We start from the raw sequence: 25,930 nt of genomic DNA on the forward strand, positions 1-25,930 counted from the left end.
TTCCTTGTATTTTGACTAAACATAAGTTTGCTCGCCATCTGTGACAGGGTAAGCAACAATGAGTACTTCATCTCAATTTTAGTCCTTTTACTAAAATCTATTAAATGAAGAATATTTGTAATGCGAAGTGAAGTGTCAGCCTCTGATATAATTTAGAAAACCTTTGGGCCCTACAGAGACCTCAGAAATTGAAAACAGAAATTCATGGTATGTCTGGAACTAAGCCCATCTGCTCAGGATAAAAAAGTAAGTCGGGGTGACAGACAGTACCCTGGCAACTGGAGAGAGCAAGGATCAAATTTAATAGTTTTCTTTGTGTCACCCTAACATGAAAAGACAAGGTTCCTAGCCCCAATTATCAACCACCCAGTCACTGGGAATTGGCAGCATATAAATTTAATAATTATTATCAGATAATTTCCTTCTCAGAGTAATGTAATTTGCTGCCAAGATGTGAAGACCACAAGTCTCCCTCAAAGTTACCTTCCCTGATTTAGTCCATCACTGACTCCAAACATTCACAGCTATCATTATTTCACCTGCTTCTCCTGAAAAAAAGAAAGAAGCAATTGCCTAGTGCAAGAATCATGCCTACTGAAGAAATGCATGGAGGGGGAAAAGCTGAATATAATTCTGTGGCATAAGGACAGCCACTAAATCATCACTGTGCACTTGTATAAAGAGAATAATGTGCAATTATTAATTTTTAAAGTTTTTGTTTTGCTTTGAATATAGTCTTTGTTGGGAACAGTTTGCACTGCATTTTCTCTGCTTTGGAACCAGTCTGAATCAGTAGTTATCAATGTAATCTATTTCTAATTATAATTTAAATGGTTACAGTTGTAAAAAATGTAGCCTAGTTCCCATATTTCTATATTTCTGTTTGAAAAAAGAAATCTCACTGGAATACATGATTGATTGACTGACTGATTGATTTATGGCAGCGGGTGGCCCCAGACTTCAGAGTGGCTGAGGACAGAGGATTTTCACCTACCCATCATTCTGAGTCATGGCACGCTCAGCATTCCCTCTCCCAGAACCAAGAAACCAGAATCTATTCCCAGACCCAGGTATTCTGGCTGTCAGCTGATGAGTTTTGATTTGTGATTTTTTTTTCTTTAATTCTTATTTATTCTAAAATTTATATGCCACCAACATGCCTTATTTAAATGTGTCACATTAAATATTGGCACATTTAAAACAATAAATAGAATTGAATGCATTCCTAGATTAGCACTGCAACAGCAATAAAGAGTTACTTAAACATTGATATAAATCAAAATACAATTACAGAAAGCAATGCGTAGAATACATGTTAATATCACTTGCAGCGTCAATTAAATCTTCATGTCACTTGTATGAGCAGTGAATTATTTTCCTTAGTGACTGTGGAAATGAAGTTAACATGATAATATAAAGCAATGCAAAAGACTAGTATGCTTAGTTTGTTCAGTCCCTTTTTTCTATGTAATCCTTTTCCATTATATGATAGAACTGATATATTTCTGTAATCAGCCATTTGCTCAATACTAGATTGTTTTTTAGCAGGGGGGAAAAATCAAAACATAGCAATATTCTTTATTTTTCTTTATTTTTTTATTTGATAAAGGGTATGAATACAAAATTTATTTGACTTTTCTCTTTTGAAGCATTCAAGGTCATATGAAAAATAAAACAGAATTACAATCCTGCTAAGAAATATTACTGTTGCACTTAGCATCTTGGTTTGAATGTTGTATTGGTTACCGCCTTTCTGTTTTACCTCCTGGCTATATGCTATTCTGATATTTTTTACACAGAATTATATTATGAAAATAATATAAACATGGCACTTTAAATTGTCTGAAATGCATTACAGAAATATTATTAATTTTATTACAATACTGGTAGTCCTCGATTTACGATCACAATTGAGTCCAAAATTTATGTTATTAAGTGAGTTTTGGCCCATTTTATGACCTTACTTGTCACAGTTGTTAAGTGAAACATTGCAGTTGTTAAGTTAGTAACACGGTTGTTAAATGAATCTGGTTTCACCATTGACTTTGCTCGTCAGAAGATCGCAAAAAGTGATCATGACCCCAGGACACTGCAGCTGTCATAAATCTGAACCGGTTCGGTTGCTAAGGATCCGAATTTTGATCATGTGACCATGGAGCTGCTGCAACGTTCATAAGTGTGAAAAACGGTCATAGATCACTTTTTTCAGTGCTGTTGTAACTTTGAACTTTTGTAAGACGAAGACTTCCTTTATTTAATCCAATCATTCCCCAAAGTTTCCTCTATGTTCATGTTTAATGTTTGCTGCCATCTTTAATAACTGTCCTAGATGTCACACTGCCCACAGAAATCAGATGGCAGGTAGGCAGACAGGCAGGCAGACACATTGATAGATTGATTTAATCAAACATACCGTATTTTTCAGAGTATAAAATGTACCTTTTTCCCCAAAAAAAGAGGGTGAAAATCTGGGTGCGTCTTATACTCCGAATGTAGCCCCACCCAGCTTCTCAAATTGAGGTTTCAGAGGCTGAAAAAAGCATCAGAAAAGAAGCTTCAGAAAAGAAGCCCCCAAACAGAGCTTCAGAGGCTTTTTTTCTGAAGCTGTTTCGGAGGCTTTCGGAGGCAGGAAAAAAGGTTTTTTTCTGAGAGTTTCAGATGTTTCAGAGGCAGAAAAAAAAGCAAAAAAAAAAAAAAAAGCAAGGCACAGAGCTCACAACCAAGGAACTTGTTGCTAAAATTTACCTCTGGGAACAGCTGATTGGGGGTATTCCAGGAGGCCGATCCACCTGTCAATCAGCTTTTTTTTTATTTTCCTCCCCAAAAACTTAGGTGGATCTTATACTCTGAAAAATATGGTATTAGTTTACAATTGGCATGGCACAGTTACTAGTAGACCCATTCCAGGTTTGTGAAAGCTATGCAACTTGCTGCCTATTCACAGGTTACCTCAAATGGATTGTCTTCGATCTCTTGTGCCTTTAAGAAAGAATTTGGTACTAAATCTCTTCCTGGCAGTTGCCTTCCAGCATTTTTAAACTATTCAGGAGCCTTCTTTAAATAGATGGCAGCTGCTCCTTTTTCTAGCACCAGCAAAATGTTCTTTCTATGCAGTTTCATAGAGATACAGTAAGATATAAATATTAAATTCCTATCCATTGGCAGGTTAAAAAAGAAATACCCTAATTAGGATTAATTATAGATGGAAGAAGAAGGGAATAGATATGCTGTATGCATAGTTATTCTTAATGAATAAAAGCTAAACTTTAAATCAAGTAGATCAGTTTACATCATTTAAGATGTTTTAAAATATGGAGATTATTGCACCAAGATAATACAATTTATACGTAAAAGTACAATATGTGCCTGGGACAGCCTTTTCAACTACTATCACAAACAGCTTATACAGATTCCAAGACATCAGCTACATGCAATTTTTCTGAGTTTTCAGGAAAACCAGTTCCTCACTCTGGGGGAGACACTGCCATCAGCAAAATTAACCATAATCAACTTTGGAGTTTTTATAGTGATAGCCCTCAACTTTGGAGTTTAATGTGCTATGAAATGCTTGTTTCCTTCTTTCACTTTTGGTTGTATCTTTGAAATGGTATATAAATGGAGCTTATTTCTCTATGCCTGTTTGTTGGTTGATGGCTGGTTGGTCAGAATGCCAGGCTTCCAGATATTTCCTAATACTGGTGGGTTTGGCTTGGCTTAAAATGTCACCTTTTTTCCAGTTGAATTTGTGGTTGAATTTCTTGAAAATTAAAAGTGGTGGTGGTGGTAATTTTAGTTGTTTTTGCATTTTTGTTTTGATGGCCCCAAAGTTCTTAAAACGATTGCTGAAAAATCAGGAATCATCATGTCCAATGCTGTAAAGGAGAAGAATAATATAAAATATAAAATAAGATTAATATGTATTTTAAAATTATAATAGGATGCTTAAATATTATATTGAAATATATTTAATAACCCCTTCGCTAAACAGGAAAAAAATGAAAATATAAGCCCTGTTCATGTTATTGACATGCCAGTGCATATATCTAACCCTATATGCTTTGCATTATTCCCCTATCCCTTTACAAGAAATAAAAGTGATGATTTCTGATTCTAAACCCTAATTCAAATATACTGGTAATATAAAATAGATTATCAGGTTCCAAAAGACAGCAATTATCATGCCCCTAAAGAATCTTCCCCAAATGAGGAGGACCAGGATGAAGATCCCGGAGAAAGCTGAATCCCAAGCAGTCATTGTGGGGGAGCATTAGAACCATTGCTCCTGGCAGTTGACTTGCCTATGAGATGAAAGCCCATCTATTTGGTCCATGGAAATCACTGGGAGCTAGAAAACCAGTAGGTTAAATAAAGAGCCTGATGCATGGAAAAGTCTGTTACAGACAGAGTAGCGCTGAGCTGCAGATCAGACCAGTTCAGTATTGTGTGCACCTATTTAAAGATTTATCCAAATGCCATTCAGACCTGGAATAAGCCCTGTATCTAATCCCTATCTCAAAGCCTTCTCAGAAACCTCAACTTTGTCGTGACACTATGTACTTGTTACTTGGACTGTTTCTACTAGTGAAATCAGACTGAAGAGGACTCAGCCAAGGGTGTAAAAGAGAGGGAGAAATGATATGGGAAGACCAAGACTGCTTCACAGAAAGTGAAGCATAAAAATCACCTGACATTCACTATTACATTTGGGCTGTTTTGGAGTGGTACTGCATAGCAACAAAATTCCAAACTGATAACTTCTTTATCCTGAGATTTGCCTCCTTGGCACTCGGAAAGGGTAGCAACTATATTTAATTTGTTCATTTGCCACAGATTGCTAGAATCCAATCAGAATGGCATATGTGCGGCCTCAGACTCAAATGCGTCTCAGGCATCTAGCTAAATATCTTATTAAAGAAAATAAATTGGCTTTTTTGAGAAAAAGAACCAGTTGAAAATGTATCTTCCCTTTGTAATTGATAGTTGATATTGTTTTATGATATGATATGTTTTATGTGATTTTGCTAATAATGTATATTGATAGACTTTATTATTTTAATTCATGTTTGTGTATTTGAGTGAAGATAGGGTACTGATTTTTAAGTAAAAGAGTACTGGATTAGGAGTTTGCTTGAGATTTTTTCTTTCCTTCTTATCTGGTTGTAAGAGAGGAAGCTTGGAAGCAGCATTCCCATGTCTCCAGACAAGTGATTTGTGATGTCAAAACTGTTAGCACCAGCCATCTGTCCTGCTGTATATTGCCAAAATCTTGTAATGTTTTACCTACCACCAAAAGATCTCCCCACCCCATCCTGGGTTCATTCACTTAAGGAATTCTTCTTTTGAGGAAACACATCCACAACAGTTTTTCCATGTTCTTTGCAGGGCAAAGTACAATAAATAAAATGTTCATCATTTAATGCAAGCCAGATTATGTTTTGGTTATTAAATAATAGGGATTTTATTCAAATGTTATTAAAATCAGACAGATTTTGCAGTTATTAAATATATGTTGAAACACTATTAAAGAAGCTATATTAAAAAAATCAAAATTTCTTATAAAACAATAGAGATAATTGATTAAAGCAGATATATTCCAAATTGCAAGTATAAGAATGTACAAATGTTGACAATCGGTGAACCTACATCAGATGTTTTAAGCACTAGCCCAAAAAAAAAAAAAAAAGCCCAACAGCATATAAAATAAGAATTGTGTGCAAAAGTGGGGGGGCACATTGGCCTAGAAATGAAGATTCTTGCCTCTCATTTGGAGGGTTGAGAGTTCAATTCTACGTAGCAGCGGATGTTTCTCAAGAGAAAATGTCTGCTGTGAACTCCCCATAGGTGTCAGGAAGAGCATCTGGTCAGTAAACACTCAGCTCAATTCAGTCGCCCCAACTCTACCCCAAATTAAGGGATTACGGGATTGTAAAAAAAAATAGAGAGGAAGAAAAACAGAGAGAGAAGAATACACTCACACATGTCTTTGCCTCAAATTGTACTGAGGCTATATCCAATTTAAATCCCAGCATTTGAATTTAAGTAGGTTGGTTTAAACAGTTAATCTGATCAAACTTCATTTTTGAATGTTGCAATATAGAATAAGCAATAATCCTTATGTTTTCCTATCTAATATTTTTGTCAATTCTCATTATTTGGGATTGCAAAAGAATAAAGATTGATATCATGTCATCCTTTCTTGAATATATCATTATGGCATAAAGCAAACACTAGATTAGTTCAGATTGTTGGTTTCCCCTTGGTGTAATTTTCTATTCCTTTATTTGCCATAGGTGACTTATAAAAATATAATAACATGGATACCCAAATTATACAGGCAGTGTAGGGTCATAGTCTATAGGGAATGTGGATTGCATATGCCTTATAATTAGGCTTATTATTCAGGCAGTGGAAGTTGACTAAAGGGTATTTCATGAAAAAAGCACAACACAAGAATGCTGTGTTTTTATTCTTTTAGTCGAATATATGGAATATTAACATTCTCAGATACACTTCTAAGACAATTGTACTGTATATTAAAAAATTATTGTATGATAGTTTAAAAATTTGGGTAGAAACAATAATTAGCATTTGCTAAAATGTTGAATATGCTCTTAGTTGTTTATGCCAAGGCTGTTGAATGTGGTGCATTCCATAAAGCCAAGGCATTTACTTGACTGCTAAAATGTAGATTTAGAATTGCAACAAATTTTAGGATGCTTTGTAGCTTTGGTTATTAAAAGATTGTATCACTGCAGAGAGTAGGATGTGTTCTTTTGATCTTTCTCTAAGACAGATAGAAATGCTCTTTATGGTACATCACTCTGAATAATTGACTGACAACCTTCCTTTTGAAGTTAGTTATTCAATAAAATCTCAGACTTGCTTTAGGCAAGAGAATTGAGACAAGATGTCTGAAGGGCTTATGTAGGTCAAGGCTGCAGTTACTTTCTGTTGTGTTCAAAAGTAGACGAATGTGGCTTTCAAAAAAGTCTAATATTTCTTGGTTAAAATTTCTATGGCTTATACCAAAATGATCTTTTCAAACATGGTAGTGTCCTTCCATTGACTAGAGCAGGGGTGGGGAACCATGGCCCTTTTATGACTTGCGGACTTGAACACCCAGAATTCCTGTCATAAAAGTCATATGGTTCCCCACCTCTGAACTAGAAGAACTAAAATCCAGTTTATCTCTCCACTGAAGAAAGAAAATTTTACCAATTACAGTTTCTTCTGCTAACTGCCATGCTACCTCTGGTACAGTACAAAAACAACAAAAATAACTTTTCCAGCTGCAGCATTATCTGGTTTCCGTGCTTATATGCATATGTTTTGTAACTTGCTATTATTAAGCTGTATGTCTCAAGCAGAGGTTGCATCCACAGAGCTGTGTCCACAACCAGGTAAAACAAAAGTCTGCTTGCTTTGTAGCCTGGATTCTGTCCATCTTTTTATCATAGAAAATGTTGAATTGCATAAGCAAACTTACCTATGTGCTTAAGGTATGTGTTAAAAATAGACATATGATAGATACTCCAGCTCTGTATATCATAAGATATAGCACCCAACGATAGTCATAGGATACTATATAAAAGCAATCCACATAAATCATAATAGGATACTAAATAAAATCAGTCAACATAAATCATAAGATATAAACAGCCAAGTTATAGTCATAAGAAGCTAAGGAAATAGTTAATAGGAAAGATGAGAAGGATAGTAGCCCTTCTAGGTGGTTTGATATCCCAGGACGTAAGACAGTTGCTGTGGGAATTAGTTGTTTAGCAGACTAATGGTGGGGGAGGGGGAGAATTGTCCTTGTACCTAGTTGTTTGGGCGTGCAATGCCCTGTAGGGTCATCTACAGTTTATGTCCAGGATGGGAGTGTCTGTAGATATTTTCACAGCCCTCTTTCTAGCTCGTGCAGTATATAGGTCCTCAATGGAAGGCAGGCTGATTGCAGTTGTTTTTTCTGCAGACCTAACTATCCATTGAAGTTTGTGTCTGTCTTGTTTGGTTGCTGTGCCAAACCAGACAGTTAGAGATGCAAATATATCTATTTATATCATTTTATATCTGTTAAAGAAATGGGGGGGGGGTTATGTTGTATTGTTATTCCAGTCATATTTTACATGGAGAGATGAAACTATACTGCTGCTATGAAACCATTTCCAACTTCTTTGGGCTATATTCCTCCTCGTTGTGCTAAAATAAAATCAAACTCTTAAGGGAAATTAAAATGACCAGTGCATGCAGCTAGAAAACAAATTCTTCTAGAACTTTATGAGTCCATGAAACTAATAATTTCAGCTCTTTCATATTCAGTGTAAGCAAGCTATATTGTTCAAAAATCAGCAGAGGGAATAATGGTTTATTAGGTTTCTTGCTCACAATATTGAGGGATAGAGAATTATCTCATTATTACATGAATGCAGATATATTCATTTGGGGGAACCTATTTCTGTGATGCAAGTTTTAGTTAATTTAATCTCCATCCCAGGATTGCACTCTTAAATTAAAGAGGAGGGAGGTTATTTTACACACAATTAAGCAGGCTGCCCAACTGCTCTCTCTGTACCAAGTTAATTTAAATAGTGGTCTTCCTTCTAAAACAATAGCACATACTTTTTAAAAAGCTATATCTCACTTAAGGAAAGTGTTCTTTTAAATTCTCCAAAAGATATCATTTTATTCTTGGTTTACCAGTTAATTGCGGCCCTTTAGCAAGGATGATTCATGCCCCTTTTTTTCATTTTGTTTGTTTTTCTGTCACAGGCTTTAATGCAAGCAACCTTATTCAGTTGTTTTTGTGCTATTCTAGATGCCAGTTATTCTTTGTTTCAATTCATTTCTTTTGTTAGAGAGTTTAATTTTTTATGAGGAAAAGGTATAAGAGGGAGTGCCTGGTTTGGAAATGAAAATGGTTCAGAAACAGTGTTGGCCTTCTTATTCATAATACATCCTATTAACTTCATTTTGTTATTATTGGGGGGTAATTATTGTATTTGCTCTAAGGTCTATAGTTAGATTTCTGATTTGCTGAAGAATGTATATAGTGTTATCTTTCGAACGAGTCAGTTAATTTCACAATTTCAATAAACTCCGTGATCTCCCAGCTGTTACATATCTACACTTTACACCATTTTCCAAAGAGATTTAGACAGATTGCAGAATGCCATTGAGCTACAGATAATTTTGTATGTACCCTGCATGATATAAACAATTTTGAAAAATTACTGCAAGAAGTGTTAGCTGTGCTTTTATAGAGCTTTTATATAACTTATGATTCTTGTATGTCTGACATTCTATCCTTTGGGTTTTATCTGACACACTAGTCTTTTTGTATACATCAGTATGTTATTGATTAGATTAAGTCTTGTCATCCTTGCATTCACAATAGGAAAATCAATAATTAATTATAGATAGACAAAGCCATTCCTTTTGAAAGTTCTGTAGATAAATGTTACCAGGAAAATTATCAGAAATATCATTCCAAAAAATGATATTTAATTGCATTATGGAAGCTCATCACTAGCCATAGAACATAAGAAGTAGGATTATTACTAGAATACTACCCATCTAACAGATTCCAGAACTCTGAAAAACAGATAATGATTAAAGGTTAATCCTCTATTGTGTATGCTCTTTTTCCCATTGCAGCTGTCAAACTATCAGAATAAAGAAGCAATTCCACAGATTTACTGCCTTGGTTAAAACAGATATGTCCAGAACCACAACAACCTTACATCCCTTTTCCTAAAGGAAATATATGAACTTAAATCACAGGGAAATCTTTTTATTCCATTTCTGTTGTATTAGATCATTGCAATTCTTTTTTTTTTATTATTTCCAAAATTAAAATACAAACTTCAGCAAAAAGAAAATAACAAAGCAAAAATTAATAAGACCCAAAAAAATGTGCATTAAAAAAACCATATATTGTTCCCCCTAGTTCCGTGATAGCGAACCTATGGCACACATGCCAGAGGTGGCACACAGCGCCCTCTCTGATGGCAAGCGAACCATTGCCCCAGTTCAGTTCCACTGCGCATGTGTATGTGCCTCCCACTGGGCAACTGGTCTTCGGGTTTCTGCCATGCATGCGCAGGGGGCAGGATAAGTGCGGGAGCCCACACATGCATAAGCAGGGGGCATGTGGGGGGTGCACGCATGCGCAGGGGGTGGAGGGCGGGCACGGGGCCTTGCATCCAATGCATTTTGGGGTGCATGCACTTTGGGCACTCGGTCCAGAAAAGGTTAGCCATCACTGCCCTAGTTGAATACTGATACATATATTTCAACAATAATCATTTCCCCCCTTGCAAAACAGGTCTACAATTTATAAACTTTTACAGCTCTATTTGCCCAACTAATCTGATCAACCATCTATTTACTGTAAAAAAAAATCAGTTAACAGGTAGAGGCAACAACAAAACTAAACTTCAGATCCCTCTGTTAACAATCTATTATTGTATTTCACACAGAGAAAGTCCACTATGGCTTCTAATAAACCACTGCAATCTTTATCTCTATCTGTCTAGCATCAGATATCTTCAATTGATTCTTAATAAAGCTTTACCTTAAAATTATAACAGGGATCTTTCCCAACAATTGCATCTCATTCCTCAAAGTCATAGTTCTCTGTTGTGAATATCTCTGCAGTGCTTGTTGTTCAGAAATGTTTCATGCCAGTTGAACCACAACTTAACAGCTGTCTTCTGATTGAATATAATAAGTCTATTCCACCATCTCCATCAGTTTTCTTAAGGAAGTGCAGTTCATCAGTGATCCATTTAAGCTTTTTAAATCCAGGCCCCTTTCAACCTTCTCCAACAAACCTGCAATTGTCAAGCAAAGTTTCTTCTCCTTCAGTTCTGTCAGCAACAAATTGACTTCCAATCCACTTAATTGTAAGTTTGATTTAGTTACTATTATCTGCATCTGATTATCATCCTTAGATTGATTTATAACTGTTGTTAAAACAACAAACCTTGTATCTAAATTTTCACTCAGAGCTTGTAAATTGAAAAGCATTTTTCCTGAAGACTTCCAAGAAGGCTTTAAGATTAAGTTGATCTGCTTTTATTGTTGTTTCCATTTTTAATATAGTCCAAATTTTAGTTTGACTTTCACAACAAAACAAGGGCAATTACTCTCAAAGACAAAGTAATGTTCTAATAAGATGTCTGCAGGAGAAATTAAGATAATATTTCCCATGATAGAGAAGAAATAGAAATGTAAGAGAAAATTTCCATTTCTGCAGAGAACAAAGGAAAAGAAACCAAATATATATACAAAAGCAAAATAAAACAGCAAAGTTCTTTTAAAAACTAGTAAAATACAAAATCATTTGTACAGTAGTCCAGCATAATTGTAAATCAGATCAGAGCACTTTCACTACCAAGGAGAATGTCTTCACAGCATTAGCTTCCATGTGGTATAAACAAACATGTTTCCTAACACCAAAGCAAAGCAAAAAAAAAAAAAAAGGCTAAAAAGTTCACAGTCCAGCAAGAGGATATAAAATAAATCACCATTCAACCAGATGCTTAATTAAAGATGTAGGTCAAAAGCAAAACGTGCCGCTTAAAATCAAGGTACGTCTAGAAAAAAATGCTGACAGGAAAAGATGAAGAACCAACTTGGTAAGAGATTACTGTTACCAAGAATTGCAATTGTCTTCCCATGCAACTATACAGTCATCCAAAGATCATCTTGGCTCATTCCTAGTTGCTCCCATTCAATTCTGGGGAGCGTGCTGCCAAAGAGAGCCATCTTTGGCAGAAAAATCAGATGTTTGTCAGCAGGGGAAAATTGGATGCTTCGGTACCTGTACCCCGAGAACGTGGATTTTGGCGATCATGAGGATATATCCGAAGAACCAAATCTTCCTTTCTTATGTATAGCACAGGGTGAAATATTGTATATGTTGTTTGTAATGTTAGTAATTTAAAATATAAAATGAATAAAAAAATTTAAATAAAAAAAATATCCTGCTGTTTGGGGCACCGTTTTCTGGAGGACTCTAAATCATTGCAATTCTAAAGAATTCATTTCTCCTACCAGCCAATAATCATCTCACATAATCCATAATTGCATATTTAACTCCCTGTTTCATCCAGTACATGGCATTTTCTTAGATAGTTGCTAGAATATTTGTGTGCTTCTTAAAATTCATTGAAATGAATATAAAATGAGTTGTTCTTTCTGTTCTTTTAACAAACAACACATGAAACTGAATTGTAAGCTGTAGCAAGATAAAGCTGTAAGCTATACATGAATCTTAGAAGTATTTGAATTGGATCTGAACTTGACCATCTTTAAAACTAAAATTAGAGATAAGATTCATAGAGAAAAAAACATGTCTTCTCTTTTTGTTCATAACTGCAGCAGCTTTTAAAAATACAGGATGGAAGAAAATGGTTCAATAATTCTTTGTCATACTGATTGAGTAATGGGATTTTAGCATTCAATATAAGTTGGAAATGCACAGATCCAGTGAATGAAAGAACCAAATTACAGATTTTGATGATAACACTTTATCCAAAAATAGTTTTACAGTGTATTTTAATCTTCATTTTGATACCAGGGTTCTCTATCACACTAAAAATAGAAACATTTTGCTTTTGATACAAGCCATAAATCACTTGTACTTTGTTATATTAGTGATACACACACATATGCATATATACATACACACAAGCATTTATATACACATACAAACATAAATTGCAAAAACCATTTAACAGCCCATAGGGTATGTTCAGTTCTTATCCATTTCATGTAAAATGAAAGATACTAGTCTTTTTTTAAATGGTATATAAACTCTAACTTTGTTTTAAAGAAAATATAACATTGATTAGCCAGGGGTGGCATTTGGAGGTTTGCTGAACCCCGATGATCCTTGGCTAGAAGATCACCCGAACCCTGCCAAACCCCCAGGAGCCCACCCCTGAAAAGGAACCGTATCCATTCCCATCTCTAACTTTACTTATATGAGGGCACTACATAACTCACTATAAGTGAGTTATTGTTTTTTCACCTGCACTATTGGCAATATTCCTCAGTATTTGCTTTTTATTTATGATCAAAATAGCTTAAATGCTAAGTAAAAACCCACCATATTTAGTTTCATCTACTGTTTGTTTTATCAGTTACTTGGTGCTTGACAACCAGGGTGGAAAATTTAAGTTAAGTGGCACTGATCTATGACCTATATCTGTTACAACTTAAAATTTCACAGCTCAATTGTCCAGAAAAGACCAAGCTAAATAATAGAATAGGTAATAAATACAGAGATATATAAAGACCAAAATATTAGGTATAATCCCAATGGATACCTTGTACTTCAGAAATCTTATTCATTTAAACATTGTGAATATGCTATAAAATATTAATGGAGGTATAATATATTAATATATTACGACATAATATATTAATATGTTATGCACCTAAAGAGTAGCAGCACAGTTATTCTTGTGCACCCATCTCTTTGTTTGACCTTTTTTTGAATAATTATTTATTTCTTCAAAATCTGTCTCATTCAATATATTGAAATAAGGGATTTATTGTCTTTCAGTGGATCCTTTGTGGTAAATTCAGTTTTAGTTAACATTAAAATGTACAACTGTAACTTCAGTATTAATAAGTAATAGTTCTGCAATGTTCCTGAGGTACCATTCAGTAGATCCAATTCTAAAGAAAAGGATCAAATTAGCAAGTACTCTCCTTCAAATTCTCCTTACGAGTGGATTTATCTATTTAAAAAATAGGGGGGAAATCTTGAACAGGCTTATGATTCAGAGGTTTCTTAGAATCTTTCTAAGACTTTTTTCTTATGATCTTTCTTAGACTTTGTAGTTATATTAAAATCTAGATCTTATTGTCAAGTTTAAAGAAATTATATATACGTTAATACATTCCCATAACAAGAATTCCTTATAAGTATGTCATGTTTTTTGCTTAACTTGGCTTAATTAGGATTAAGTAAAATGGATACAAATGGGTTCAGAAATACCCAACATTTTACTTTTGTAGTGGTTACATACTGACTTCAGGAGTCCTAAATCTATTGTGCTTTTACAATATCCAGATCAATTTAATTAAATTCGATTAGAAGCACTAAATCGAAAACTAACTTATGAAGGCAACCAGCACGTCATCTAGTATTTATTTTTGCATTCAATTGATAATATTCCCTTTTGACTTCTAAAAATTGGTTTAAATCTTTACTAGTAATCACTTTTAAAACTGAAGTATATCTAATGAATTTATTATTAAATACTTACTTATGAAATGGAAATGAAAATGGACTTAGAGTAAAAGAAGGCTAATGTTATATTTGAAATAACTGTATTAGAAAAAACATTGGAGACATAGTCCCCCCAAATCAAATTTGTAATTTGAAATGTATATTGGCAACAGCATTTGTTTTGATCTGAAAAAGACATTATTTCATTTAAGTTGCATTTTCATATATTATTAAACTAAAGAGTAGACTGCCCCTGCCAAAAGAAAACTAAACAACATTTTTATGTTTCTTGCTATCATTTTGCTTCATGAGCAACATGACAGTAGGAGGGCAAATCAAATTACATTTAAACCTCAATTTAATAAGGCAATCAGCAGAAAAATGAACAAAGGAATGTCAAAGCAAAACATAAATTCAACTTCCTATATTCCTATAATCTTAAGAACTACTGATGTTGACTGTGGCATTATCTAGCCCAGATTGAAAATCCATACATACCCAACAGAATTTGATTGTTGACTTTTGTGGTGAAACAGTAGGGATCACCGCACAAACATGTTGCTATCGTATCTTTGAAGCCACAGGTCTTTTCAGAGAAGTATCAGAATGGGTTATTGCAGAGCCCCCGTCCACTCTCTTAGGAGCATCTTTTCATATTAAAACTTTTGATACTCTCAGGCTAAATAAATAAGTGCAGAAACTACTACCTGATAGTAATGGAGTTTTCACACAAAAATGCTGTCATTCACCAGATAGCAGCGTTTAGAGAATAGAAATAAACTATTTTGTAATGTTTTATCTGTTGTAATTGAAATCGTTGTGTATTTTTAGAGATTTGAAACTTCAAGAAGTTATTCTGAACAAAGTCAAACCAAAGTTTATATAGAAGTTTAAAGATTAACAAAATTATTGAATATAAACTTTCAGAAATTAAAATCCACCTCTCTGTCTGAAACTCTTCGCAGTCACAGGTAATGGCAATTTTGCACACAACTAAACAGAAATTGCCTGTGTATCTTGCCTGCTTTAGTAGGAACGCCTGGACGAAAACTATGAAGACTTACAAATTGTAATAAATTGAATTGCTTGCAAAGTTTTTATATGATTTTGAAACAAATCCTGACTTGTTTTGCTATTCTCATATAGAAAAGAACAGGAGAATAACGTACAACAGCATGCTGCTCGTTCATAATAGATATAAGTCAATAATCTTGATATTGTGTTAATATAAACACTGCCAATGCTTATTTCTGGTATTCGCATCAATTTCTAAACTTGAATATCTATAAATAAGCGTCAAATTGCCTTTTCTTGCTTGCTTTATTTATAAAATCTATAGGCCGCCCATCTTCTACAATTTATAAGACTTTATAAGACTTGCAATCAGTGGCCAGAATCTCAAGTTAGGTAAAAAATAACAAAGGAAAGAACATACCTGCATCACATCATACCTTCATCTCAGCATGCTCAGTACTCTCCCAACTACTGAAAAGTTGCTCAACTCTAGAGAAAAGCATGGGTCATCAACCCCTTGTGAGTTTCACGGCAGCAGTTGGCTATTCCCAAAGTTAAACTGTTTTAAAGGAGTTGGTGAATGCAGAGCAACAGCAAAGTTGGAAGTATGGTCTGCTGTTTTATCTCACACTCTCTCAAGCCAGCCGATACCTCTCAAATTTGGTAGAAGACATGGTCTTGTCCCTTTCCAATGGTACTCAGTTTGGCTTTACTAAGTGGGGCAGATATTAGGTTGATTTCAAGCAATTATTTTAAGAGACCTTTGGACAAACCTAGATTTATAGTAAAGAAAAATGTATTGATTTAAATTGACTTCAGAGATAATGGGTTTGTAGATTAAAATTGCAACTGCTATTTAAGCTTTCACTTCACAATCCATTAACTTGAGGACGATCTCACTGAGTAGTTGTACTACTACATAATTTGAGGCATGTTACTATATCAGTTTCTTAGTATGTCTTAGTATACAATATGTCATTAAAATATACACTTTTCCTTGTGTTAAAAATAACTGTTTTTCATCACGGGAACAGCTTGATGCTTGTGCATTTTTTTTTTTTTACAAAATGTATAGAACACCTACTCAAGATTGGGCAATGAATAATAGAGTAGGAATAAGATAGAAAACATTCCAATTATTAAAAATACAATTCCTGTGCATATCCACTATAAAATTAGCTCAAATGCACATTGGAATAGTTTTGTATTATTTGCAAAATATAAGGAGAAAGGGTGCTGATTGTATTTCCAAGGGAAGCATGTGCCAAGTGTGAATGCTACTACAGAAAAGGCTTGTATTTTCATTTCCCAAGAATGAACAGGAAATCACATTGCTGTAAACTACAAAATCTGCTGTCAAATTTGATGTCCCAATCTTGGGGAAATTCAGCTAAATTTAAAAAAGAATCCATAGGCCTAAGGCTTTTTTTAAAAGCCTTAGGCCCATGGATTGCTGAAATACATAACAGCACTTTCAAAATAGGTTGGTTACTAGAACTATGTTGTATCTTGTGTTCCTATGGTCAGTTAAGGCCATTTATAAAGCAGTCTTAAAACTTCCTTCACCTTTTTTAGAAAGCTCAGAAACTGTGAGTTAACTAGATCTAGGAAGAATTGGGTGATTGATATCATGTAATTCATTAAGGCATGTCTTCTCTATTTGTTTATTGCAATACTATTATCAAAATATTTTTAAAACTGGACTCATAGTTTTCTCATTCGAATTTTAAAAAAATAAATGGTTATCCTTTCATGATCTCAGATTGACCTCTCCTAAATTTGAAAAACTATGTAAAATCGTTTCCTTTCAATATAAATATCAGTATATAAAATCAATGCTTGCATTTCAAAAATGAATCTTTTTGTTCTAAAAGGCTGAATATGTAACATTAATATTTAAATAAACACTAGCATCTGAAAATAATATAGATGTAGTATAAATAATATATAATATGTTTGTCCCAGATCTCATATACTTTTCTAAAACATATGTTTACCAAGCAGGAATGTGGTAGATTTCAGCAATGATGATATTTTATCACTAGCCTTTACTGTTTATTTTTATTGGTGTTTAGTAGTAATCGGTTTTCTTTCTTATAGTTTATCTAATTTTCAGCTGCCCAGTTTGGGATATGATCAGTGTACACTCAATAATTACATTATTCCTTATAATCAGTAGTGGGATTCAAGTAATTTAACAACTGGTTCTCTGCCCTAATGATTTCTTCCAACAACCAATTTGCCAAACTGCTCAGAAAGTTAACAACCAGTTCTCCCGAAGTGGTGTGAACTGGCTGAATCCCACCGCTGCTTATAACGTTGTTTTCTACAATTGTTTTCTACAATCCCGAACTACAACAAGTATAGCTCTAGCTCATTTAAGCAATAGTTCCACTAGATATTTAGAAATCAATTTAGACATCAACACTTTCTTTGCTTCCTGACCTAGCAGCCTTCCCAGCCTTGGCAAAGTGGAGAAAGTTTCCCCAAATCAGATAGACGCTTTCTCTGTTTCTTAGTTCTCTTGTACCATGATGATCTTAAATGACATTCACCTATAAATAAATAGTATATATAATATCTAATGTTTTACAAGATTCTTGGTGTAAGAATAAAGTCATCCCCATACATTCACATTATATATGGATCTACCTATTGGTGAAGGAAAAGTCAATCAGCCTGCACTGAATGCATATTTCAAAAGAAATATTATTTTGAGAAAATGTTTTTTTAAGTAAAAAATATATAGAAACAGATAATGTGGAAGACCTGCCTGTTAATAAAGAATAAGACTGGCCTCTAACAAGGAAGATAGATTGTTAAACAAATAAATATTTCATACTTGTATTTTTTTCATACGTGTATCCTGTTCAGCCTTTTTATTATTATTGTATACTGTTCTTATGCAGGATGGATGGTCACAGTATCATTTTGTAGCTTCATCATCAACGATAGAGAGGGATAGGCAAAGACCGTATTCTTCCTCACGCACACCTTCCATCTCTCCGGTGCGCATGTCTCCAAACAATCGTTCAGGTAAGATCAGATATATATAATTGAATAATTAGGGAAACAATCATCAAGGTCAAATCAAGAATTGAAATGTTTTCAAGGGAATTATTAACTGTATTGAAGCATAGAAAAGGTACTTTTATTGTTTATCTATTTTCTGGCTTATATGTTTGATACGATCATGAAACATTCTGGATAAAGCAGAAAAGGGAGATCATCCAAAAATGGTGCTCTGAGTGGCTGGGAGGATTCCCCCCCCCCCCGCTGACTAACAGCTGATTTCACTGTCAAAGCTGGCTCTTTGGTGACAAAATGCTCCCTAGATTGAACAGGAACAACTAGGAATGACCCCCAGATGACTCTCAGAGGACCCCTCACTTACCAATGAAGAGGAATCTTGATGATTGCAATTCACAGTAAGAACAGCTGGAGAGTCAGGTCTCCATCCTTTCCTATCAGCTGTTCAGATATTTAAGTGTGTCTTCATTTTAACTTTTTTTTTAATTTGTTTTCTTTTGTTTTTGCTTTACATTTTAAATTTATTATTTTATTATTTATTATTCATATTTCTATGCTGCCCACTCTCCGAGGACTCTGGGCAGCTTACACCAAAGACAGTATACTAAATAGCATATTACCTCCAACAATCTGGGTCCTCATTTTACCCACCTCGGAAGGATGGAAGGCTGAGTCAACCTTGAGCCTGTGAGATTTGATCCGCTGATCTGCTGAATTAGCATGGGGTTCCCTTTGAGGAGCACCCGGAGGCTCCAACTGGCGCAGAGTGCAGCCGCGCAGGTGGTTATGGGAGCAACATGGCGCCTCTCCTGCACGAGCTGCACTGGCTCCCGGTGGTCTTCCGGGTGCGCTTCAAGGTTTTGGTCACCACCTTTAGAGCGCTCCATGGCTTAGGACCTGGTTATTTACGGGACCGCCTACTACCACAAGCAGCCTCCCACCGGCCGGTACGCTCTCATAGAGAGGGGCTCCTCCGGGTGCCGTCAGCCAAACAATGTCGACTGGCGGCCCCCAGGGGGAGGGCCTTCTCTGTGGGGGCACCCACTATCTGGAACGAGCTCCCCTCAGAGATATGGAGGATCCCGGATCTGTGCACTTTCCACCATGCTCTTAAGATTCTCCTATTCCAGCAAGCCGGCCTGGCCTAATTTTCTCTCCTGTTTTAAAATTCTTTTAAATCGAAATTTTAATCTGTTTTAAATTATTGGGATTTTTAATTGTCTCGGGCTAAATTATTTAATCTGGTTTTAATAATGTTTTTAACTTTTGTATCTATGTATTTTATTTTGTGCCTGTTCACCGCCCTGAGTCCTTCGGGAGTAGGGCGGTATATAAATCTAATAAAACAAACAAAACAAAACAAACAAACAACTAGCTGCAGTACTGCACCCTAACCACTGTGCCACCTCGGCTCAATCAGATGTTAAACATCTGATTGAATGCTGAACTATTTTTATCCCTTGCTGGATTATAAACCTAGTTTTTATTCTTTACTACCGCTTTTTTCTGGAATAATGAAAAAATTCATTTTTGCCACATGGAAGTCAATGGCTCAAAGATTTTTTCTTATATAGTGTAAGTGAACTGATTTACATTGGACTCTTATAGTAAGGACTTTGTTTTACCACTTTTTATATTTTATTTCTGAAAATTTCTCTGTTCTTTTTTTCTTCTTAAAGAGGCAGTAACTTTCCATTTTATCTCTTCTATTTACTCTCTATGCTGGGAAAAATTATCTCAATTCCTCCTGCAGTTAGCTGATGTGGAACAGACTGCCCTTGAGGTGAATTGTGTATGTTTTTGGATTACGCTAAAAATGGTAACAACAAAAGCTTTCTGGGAAGCATTTGAAAGAAGAATGCTTCTTACCTTAAAAGCTCTTTTTGAAAATTTAGATAAGTTCAGTGAAGCAACAACAATTATAAATCACCCTAAAGAGGCTATTCAGATACAGGCAACAACAGAATTAGATTTGCAGTCAGATGGATTGGAAATTAATCTGTTGTAACAGAGTTGGAGGAGAAGAAACTTCATTGGAAAATTAGATTTGGTGGATAAGGTAGAAAGGGCTATGAATCTAAAAAATCCAGAGATGACAGAATGTTTGAAAAATAATTATATGAAGGTATTTACAACAGAGATTTATGACTTTGGAAATGCAATTATGTGGAAAGACCCCAGAATTAATTTTAAGGAAAAGTTTTATTACTAAAAATCATTCAAAGGTATTTGATTCTGGATGGACCAGGGACAATGACTGAAGTGAATAAGGCTTTCTGCAAATTAATTTTTCTTTCTTTCTTTTTGTCTTGTTGGATTTTGTTTCAATTTTTTATTGGAGTTGTATTTTAACTTTTAAATAAAATAAAAAATAAAAAGGAGAAAAGAAGTTATTTCTGATATTGTGTGGGTTTTGTCAAATTGAGAGATTATTGCATTTATTATTATTTTAGTAATCTAGGTTCAAATCTGTACTTAGCCATAACATTGGTTATTTTTAAATTATTGATAATCATGGGCCTGCTAAAGGAAGATAATTGTGAAATAATTTGTATTAAAAATTTGCATTATATGCATTATAATAATTACTGTATTTCAATATATGTACATGTAATAGCTGTTCCTGATTATTGTTCAGCGTTGCTAGAGCTGTTGGATATGCTAGTTTGGATATCTTGATATCACCCTGGATTATCTTGTAGACAGATTTAAACATACCCACTGCTAAAGCGTGAAATGATTCCAAAGACCTAAAACAATGTTTCCTCCATATGTAATTGTTACTAATATTTATTTGAAATAAATTTTCAATTGAAGTAAAGAAAGGAAAGTATGAATATAACTGCAAAACTATGTATGAAAGTTATAAAGAAGGAAAACAAGAGAAGCATAGTCAGAAAAGTGGACAGATCAGCTATATTTTTTTTTCTGTGGATCTGTTTAGAAAGGAAGGATAACATTCATAAAACCAACTACAGCTCATTTCCTTGGGATGCTGTTGTTATTTCCTAGTTGAAATAAAAAAGAAGATTGAACAGGCATATATTTATATATATAAAAAAAATCAGTAAAATAATATATTTATTTATTGCTGGAACTCTTAAGCACTTTGGAGTATTGTTACTATCTTTGGGATGAAGACACATAAGGAGAGCAATCAGCTGCTTTACCTTGACTTTCTTAGGATACAACATTCAATTGGATCATTTCCAAGGTTCCTTCCAGGCGTTATATTTTATGATCCTATGGTTTTGAACCACAGACTGGCGGCCCCCAGGGGGAGGGCCTTCTCTGTGGGGGCACCCACTATCTGGAACGAGCTCCCCTCAGAGATACGGAGGATCCCGGATCTGCGCACTTTCCGCCGTGCTCTTAAGGCTCACCTATTCCAGCAAGCCGGCCTGGCCTAATTTTCACCCCGTTTTAAAATTCTTTTAAATCGAAATTTTAATCTGTTTTAAATTATTGGGATTTTTAATTGTCTCGGGCTAAATTATTTAATCTGGTTTTAATTATGTTCTTAACTTTTGTTTCTATGTATTTTATTTTGTGCCTGTTCACCGCCCTAAGTCCTTCAGGAGTAGGGCGGTATATAAATCTAATAAAACAAACAAACAGTATATCCCTAGGACTTAACTTGAAAGGTTAGTTCATGCTATTCCATTCTGTAATCCTCTTTAGTTGAAATTCACCTTAATGTTATTCATTACTTAACTACACATTATAGCAGAAGGACATGATGCTGATGCAGTATTAAAGATGCTGATGTTGCCAGCTAGAAAGATGACAGTCTGGGTTCAAGACCCAAGCGCCACAAGATGGGGTGAACTTGCGTTACTTGCCCCAGCTCCTGCCCACCTAGCAGTTCTAAAGCAAGCAAATAGATAAATAGGTACCATTTCAGTGGGAAGGTAACAATATTTTAGGTAACTCGGCATGCTGATCATATGACCATGGAAATGTCTCTGGACAATGCTGGCTCCCTCAACTAAAAAACCAAAGATAAGCACCACTCCCTAGAGGTGGACATGGATGCAGAGGTGAGATTCAGTCAGTTCGGACTGGTTCGGGCGAACCGGTTGTTAAAATTCTGCCCAGTTTGGTGAACCAGCTAATCCCACCACTGGCCGGCCCAGCTGTTTTCAGGCAATTTTTGGCCATTTTTCAGCCATTTTCTGGGCCGTTTTGGATGTTCAGTAGTAGTAAGTAAATAGAGAGGGAAATTGAGTGAAAGGCTTCAACAAGGTACAATTTTCCTCTCTATTTATTTACTACTACCGAACATCCAAAATAGCCTGAAAATAGCTGAAAAACAGTCCAAAAAATGAAGATTTCAAATCTTCAATTACCTCTCTTGAAGCTGCACAACAATCTAGATTTGAAAGGGGAGGAGGAATTCATAGCTTGTGTGGGCGCACACACACTTCAGACCTCTCAATACCTCACATCCATTGTTCTTTTTCCTGCCTCGCTGCACATTTGTTGGCAAACACAAAATGAGTCTTCACCGCAAAGCATATAACCCTAACCCTAACCCTTCTGAATTTGGATTATTACACAACCATATTTTTACCTTAAAACTTGTGGACTTCAAAACGGGCCAAAAAATGGGTGGGGGCGGGGCCAGCCAATGGTGGGATTAGCCCGAACCAGTCCAAACCAGCTGAATCCTACCACTGCATGGATGGACAGGGGAAACCTTTACTTTTATACATTATAGCACATACTTTTACAAATTTAGCCTATTAGTTTGCATTACAATGATAATGATGCTATCAATACAATTGTGATTAATTCAGGGAGACTACAGACCAGCTAACTCCACCTTTTCCAATCTTGTATGACTTCTTTCAATTGTAGTTTGCATAATAAGGCAACAAATTAAGTTTCCTATATTTTTACTCGAAGTCTTTCTGCCTTTAAATATGCAATTTATTTGTTTGTTCACTTGATTTGTATGGCCACCCATCTTAACAAATGATTCTGGGCAGCAAACAATAATAAAATAAGACAAATTGGAAAATGTAATAACAAAGCTTCCTTTTTTTTTTTTATGTTGACTATGAATTGGATCAATAGGCAATTAGTTGAACTTCCATAGAAATGAGTAGTGTATTATGACTGGTATTTTGTATCATATATAACTTTGAATGGTGTTACCAGGTATGCCCAAGCACATTTTAGATTCATGAATATTTCCTTATATTCTCTATAGGATCATAAAAGAATATTAAAAGTGTTTTTTTATTAATGAATTCAATAATTCCATATATGTAATCTCCAGTCTTTCATTGACAAATACACAGAATTGGTGTTTAAGGAATTTCTTTCAGGAAAAGCAAAAATGAACAAGTTCTGATTATTTTCATTGGGGATATACAAAATATGAAATAATTTTGTTGTTAGATGAGGCTTTGAATCATAATATACAAAAGTACTACTTGTATCGATTTAAGTGTTCCCATCGTGTGACCTACAACAGTTGACCAGATTTAGCAAGAGGGAAAACATAACAATGCTTGTCCAGGAAAATTACATTGCATTTTCATTTCATTACCAGTATCTCACAGAGAACAAATGTGTTTAATGTTTATTTTAATTAATCTGCTTCATGATATAGTTTGCTTCTTAACCATATTAAATATTTAAATAGTAGACCCAAGTTACCTTTATTAAACATTCTCTTCCTCATCTTTTTAAATTTCTTGTTTAATATTATTACTCTATTGCTTAAATTTCACAAGAAGAAATTTTACCAGTGGGAAAAACCATACCTGAAACCCTTACAGAAACTTGAATATGTTGCTAACCTCTGTGCTTAGTAGTCACAGAGAGTGTGCTAAGGAATCTGAATGTAAATATCCCACATCAAATTGCATTCCAAGAAGTGGAGTACACCTGAATAGAGCAACTCACACAGGTAAGCAAGTTAAAAGAACAATCACAACAAAGTGTTCATTGCTATGACTACCTCCCCCTTCCCTTTGTAAATAAAGTGACTTGCCTACACTGTAATGAGAAAAGGAAATGTTTTCGCACTCAGAGAGAAAGCACTTATCCCTGCTCAGATGAAACACTGCAGCTGTTAACACCAGCCAGCCATTTCACTCACACACAATTCTGCCTGAGAGAGCAACACAACAGAATAAACCATTACAGCACTCACATGAAGTTTTTCTTTTTTTTTTTTAAACCTCAGATTCTTCTTTTACTACTATTGTGGAAAACTAGTGGTATTGCACAGACTTCCTCACTCAAGCAAGAAAAATAATTTAGTTCACCACTTTCAATCATTGCCCCACTCATCGCACCCATTGGGCTTCCCAAAAATGCTATATGCATTCCTTTGGCCTCAAAGGGATAGCTGCTTTGGCCTTAAACATGGCTATATTCACAGATACCAAAGTCTCTTTCCCCAGTGGGGGTTGGAGACTAAGGTACGAACACTGACAAAGAATCAGATGGTATCACTCACTCTTCTCTCCTTCTACCAACAAATATCTATGTATTCAGATTTTTAAAATGATGTCTTCCACTCACTGCCTGAGGTTCATTCTTTCCATTTCCAATTATTTCCTACAGACTGTCCTTCAGATACAAGAACTATCTCACAACCTGTTAAAAACAGGAGAGGAGAAAGATTTCCTTACAAATGCCGAGAAGGATGCATAGAATTGAGAATCTGCATGACAGCCTACATACTATGACTAGCAGTTATGCAATAAATGTACCAGATCCTATGCTTGCTCCCCAGCTGCTGATGAACAACTTCTCATTTTTCTTAATCTTTCGGGTTCCACTTCCTCTCAAATGCTGGTCAATAAAGTATTTACCATTGTTGCTTGTGTGAGTTTTTGTTTGGCTGGCTGGCTGGCTGGTTGGTTGGATGGATAGATTTGTTACTAACAGTCCAAAACTGGACATCTCTTTCCCCTACTCTTGCTCATTTTTTAATTGGCACCATACTATATCCATGGAGTTGAATGGGGCAAAATACAAACCCAGAATCAGTGGCTTCTTCCCCTTTATTACTCATTCTTGTTCCCTGGATTATGGGGTTTTACAAAGGAGCTGGAAGCACTGCTTTTAGGCAGATGGGGGGGGGGAGTGGCCACATGATTTTGCAGCAGTATTGGTTTTAGTGTTTCTAAGTGTTATTTGCCTCACATTAACCTTATTGTTTTATGTACATATTGCATATGGCTGTTAAATTCACAACAGCAACAGAACTCAAGATACTCAGTATAGAACAACTGAGATTAAAAACAACATATTCCCATTCAAATCATTTCATTTCTAGATGGATTTATCCAGCATTCTGACCCACTGCCTAGAGGAAAAACTAAGATCTTACAGGAGGCCAATAGACCAACAGGGCCTGAAGCAGTGCTTTACATTCAACCAAGCAATTCAGGTATATAACATCTGAGTTATTCAGCAGCTTTTACCTGTAGTTTCTGATTTCTGTCATTATAGCTGAGCATTTTTGTTTTAAAGCTGTTGAAATGGAAAGTGTAAGCATTTTCTTCTCTTGGGATTCAGGTTCCCATTTCTTGCTTGGATGAGCCTTGAATCTTGTATCAAGGAGGCTTTACGAGCAGAGAGTTACAGAGATAGTTTTTTCCTCTACAGTACTTT

The 25,930-nt window shown here is 35.1% G+C and overlaps 1 protein-coding gene across 1 annotated transcript in view; it reads left to right on the plus strand.

The window, feature by feature from the left end:
• CTNND2 (catenin delta 2) overlaps positions 1-25,930 on the plus strand; it is a 412,341-nt gene that overhangs the window by 368,795 nt on the left and 17,616 nt on the right. The window contains exon 18 of the mRNA XM_070942595.1: positions 18,172-18,298. Coding sequence (XP_070798696.1) covers positions 18,172-18,298 — 127 coding nt within the window. The remainder of the gene's footprint in view (positions 1-18,171; positions 18,299-25,930) is intronic.

This window comes from Pituophis catenifer, unplaced genomic scaffold (assembly GCF_029215685.1).
Source record: "Pituophis catenifer annectens isolate HBS135680 unplaced genomic scaffold, rPitCat1.0.hap2 SCAF_3, whole genome shotgun sequence".
Taxonomy (NCBI): Eukaryota; Metazoa; Chordata; class Lepidosauria; order Squamata; family Colubridae; genus Pituophis; species Pituophis catenifer.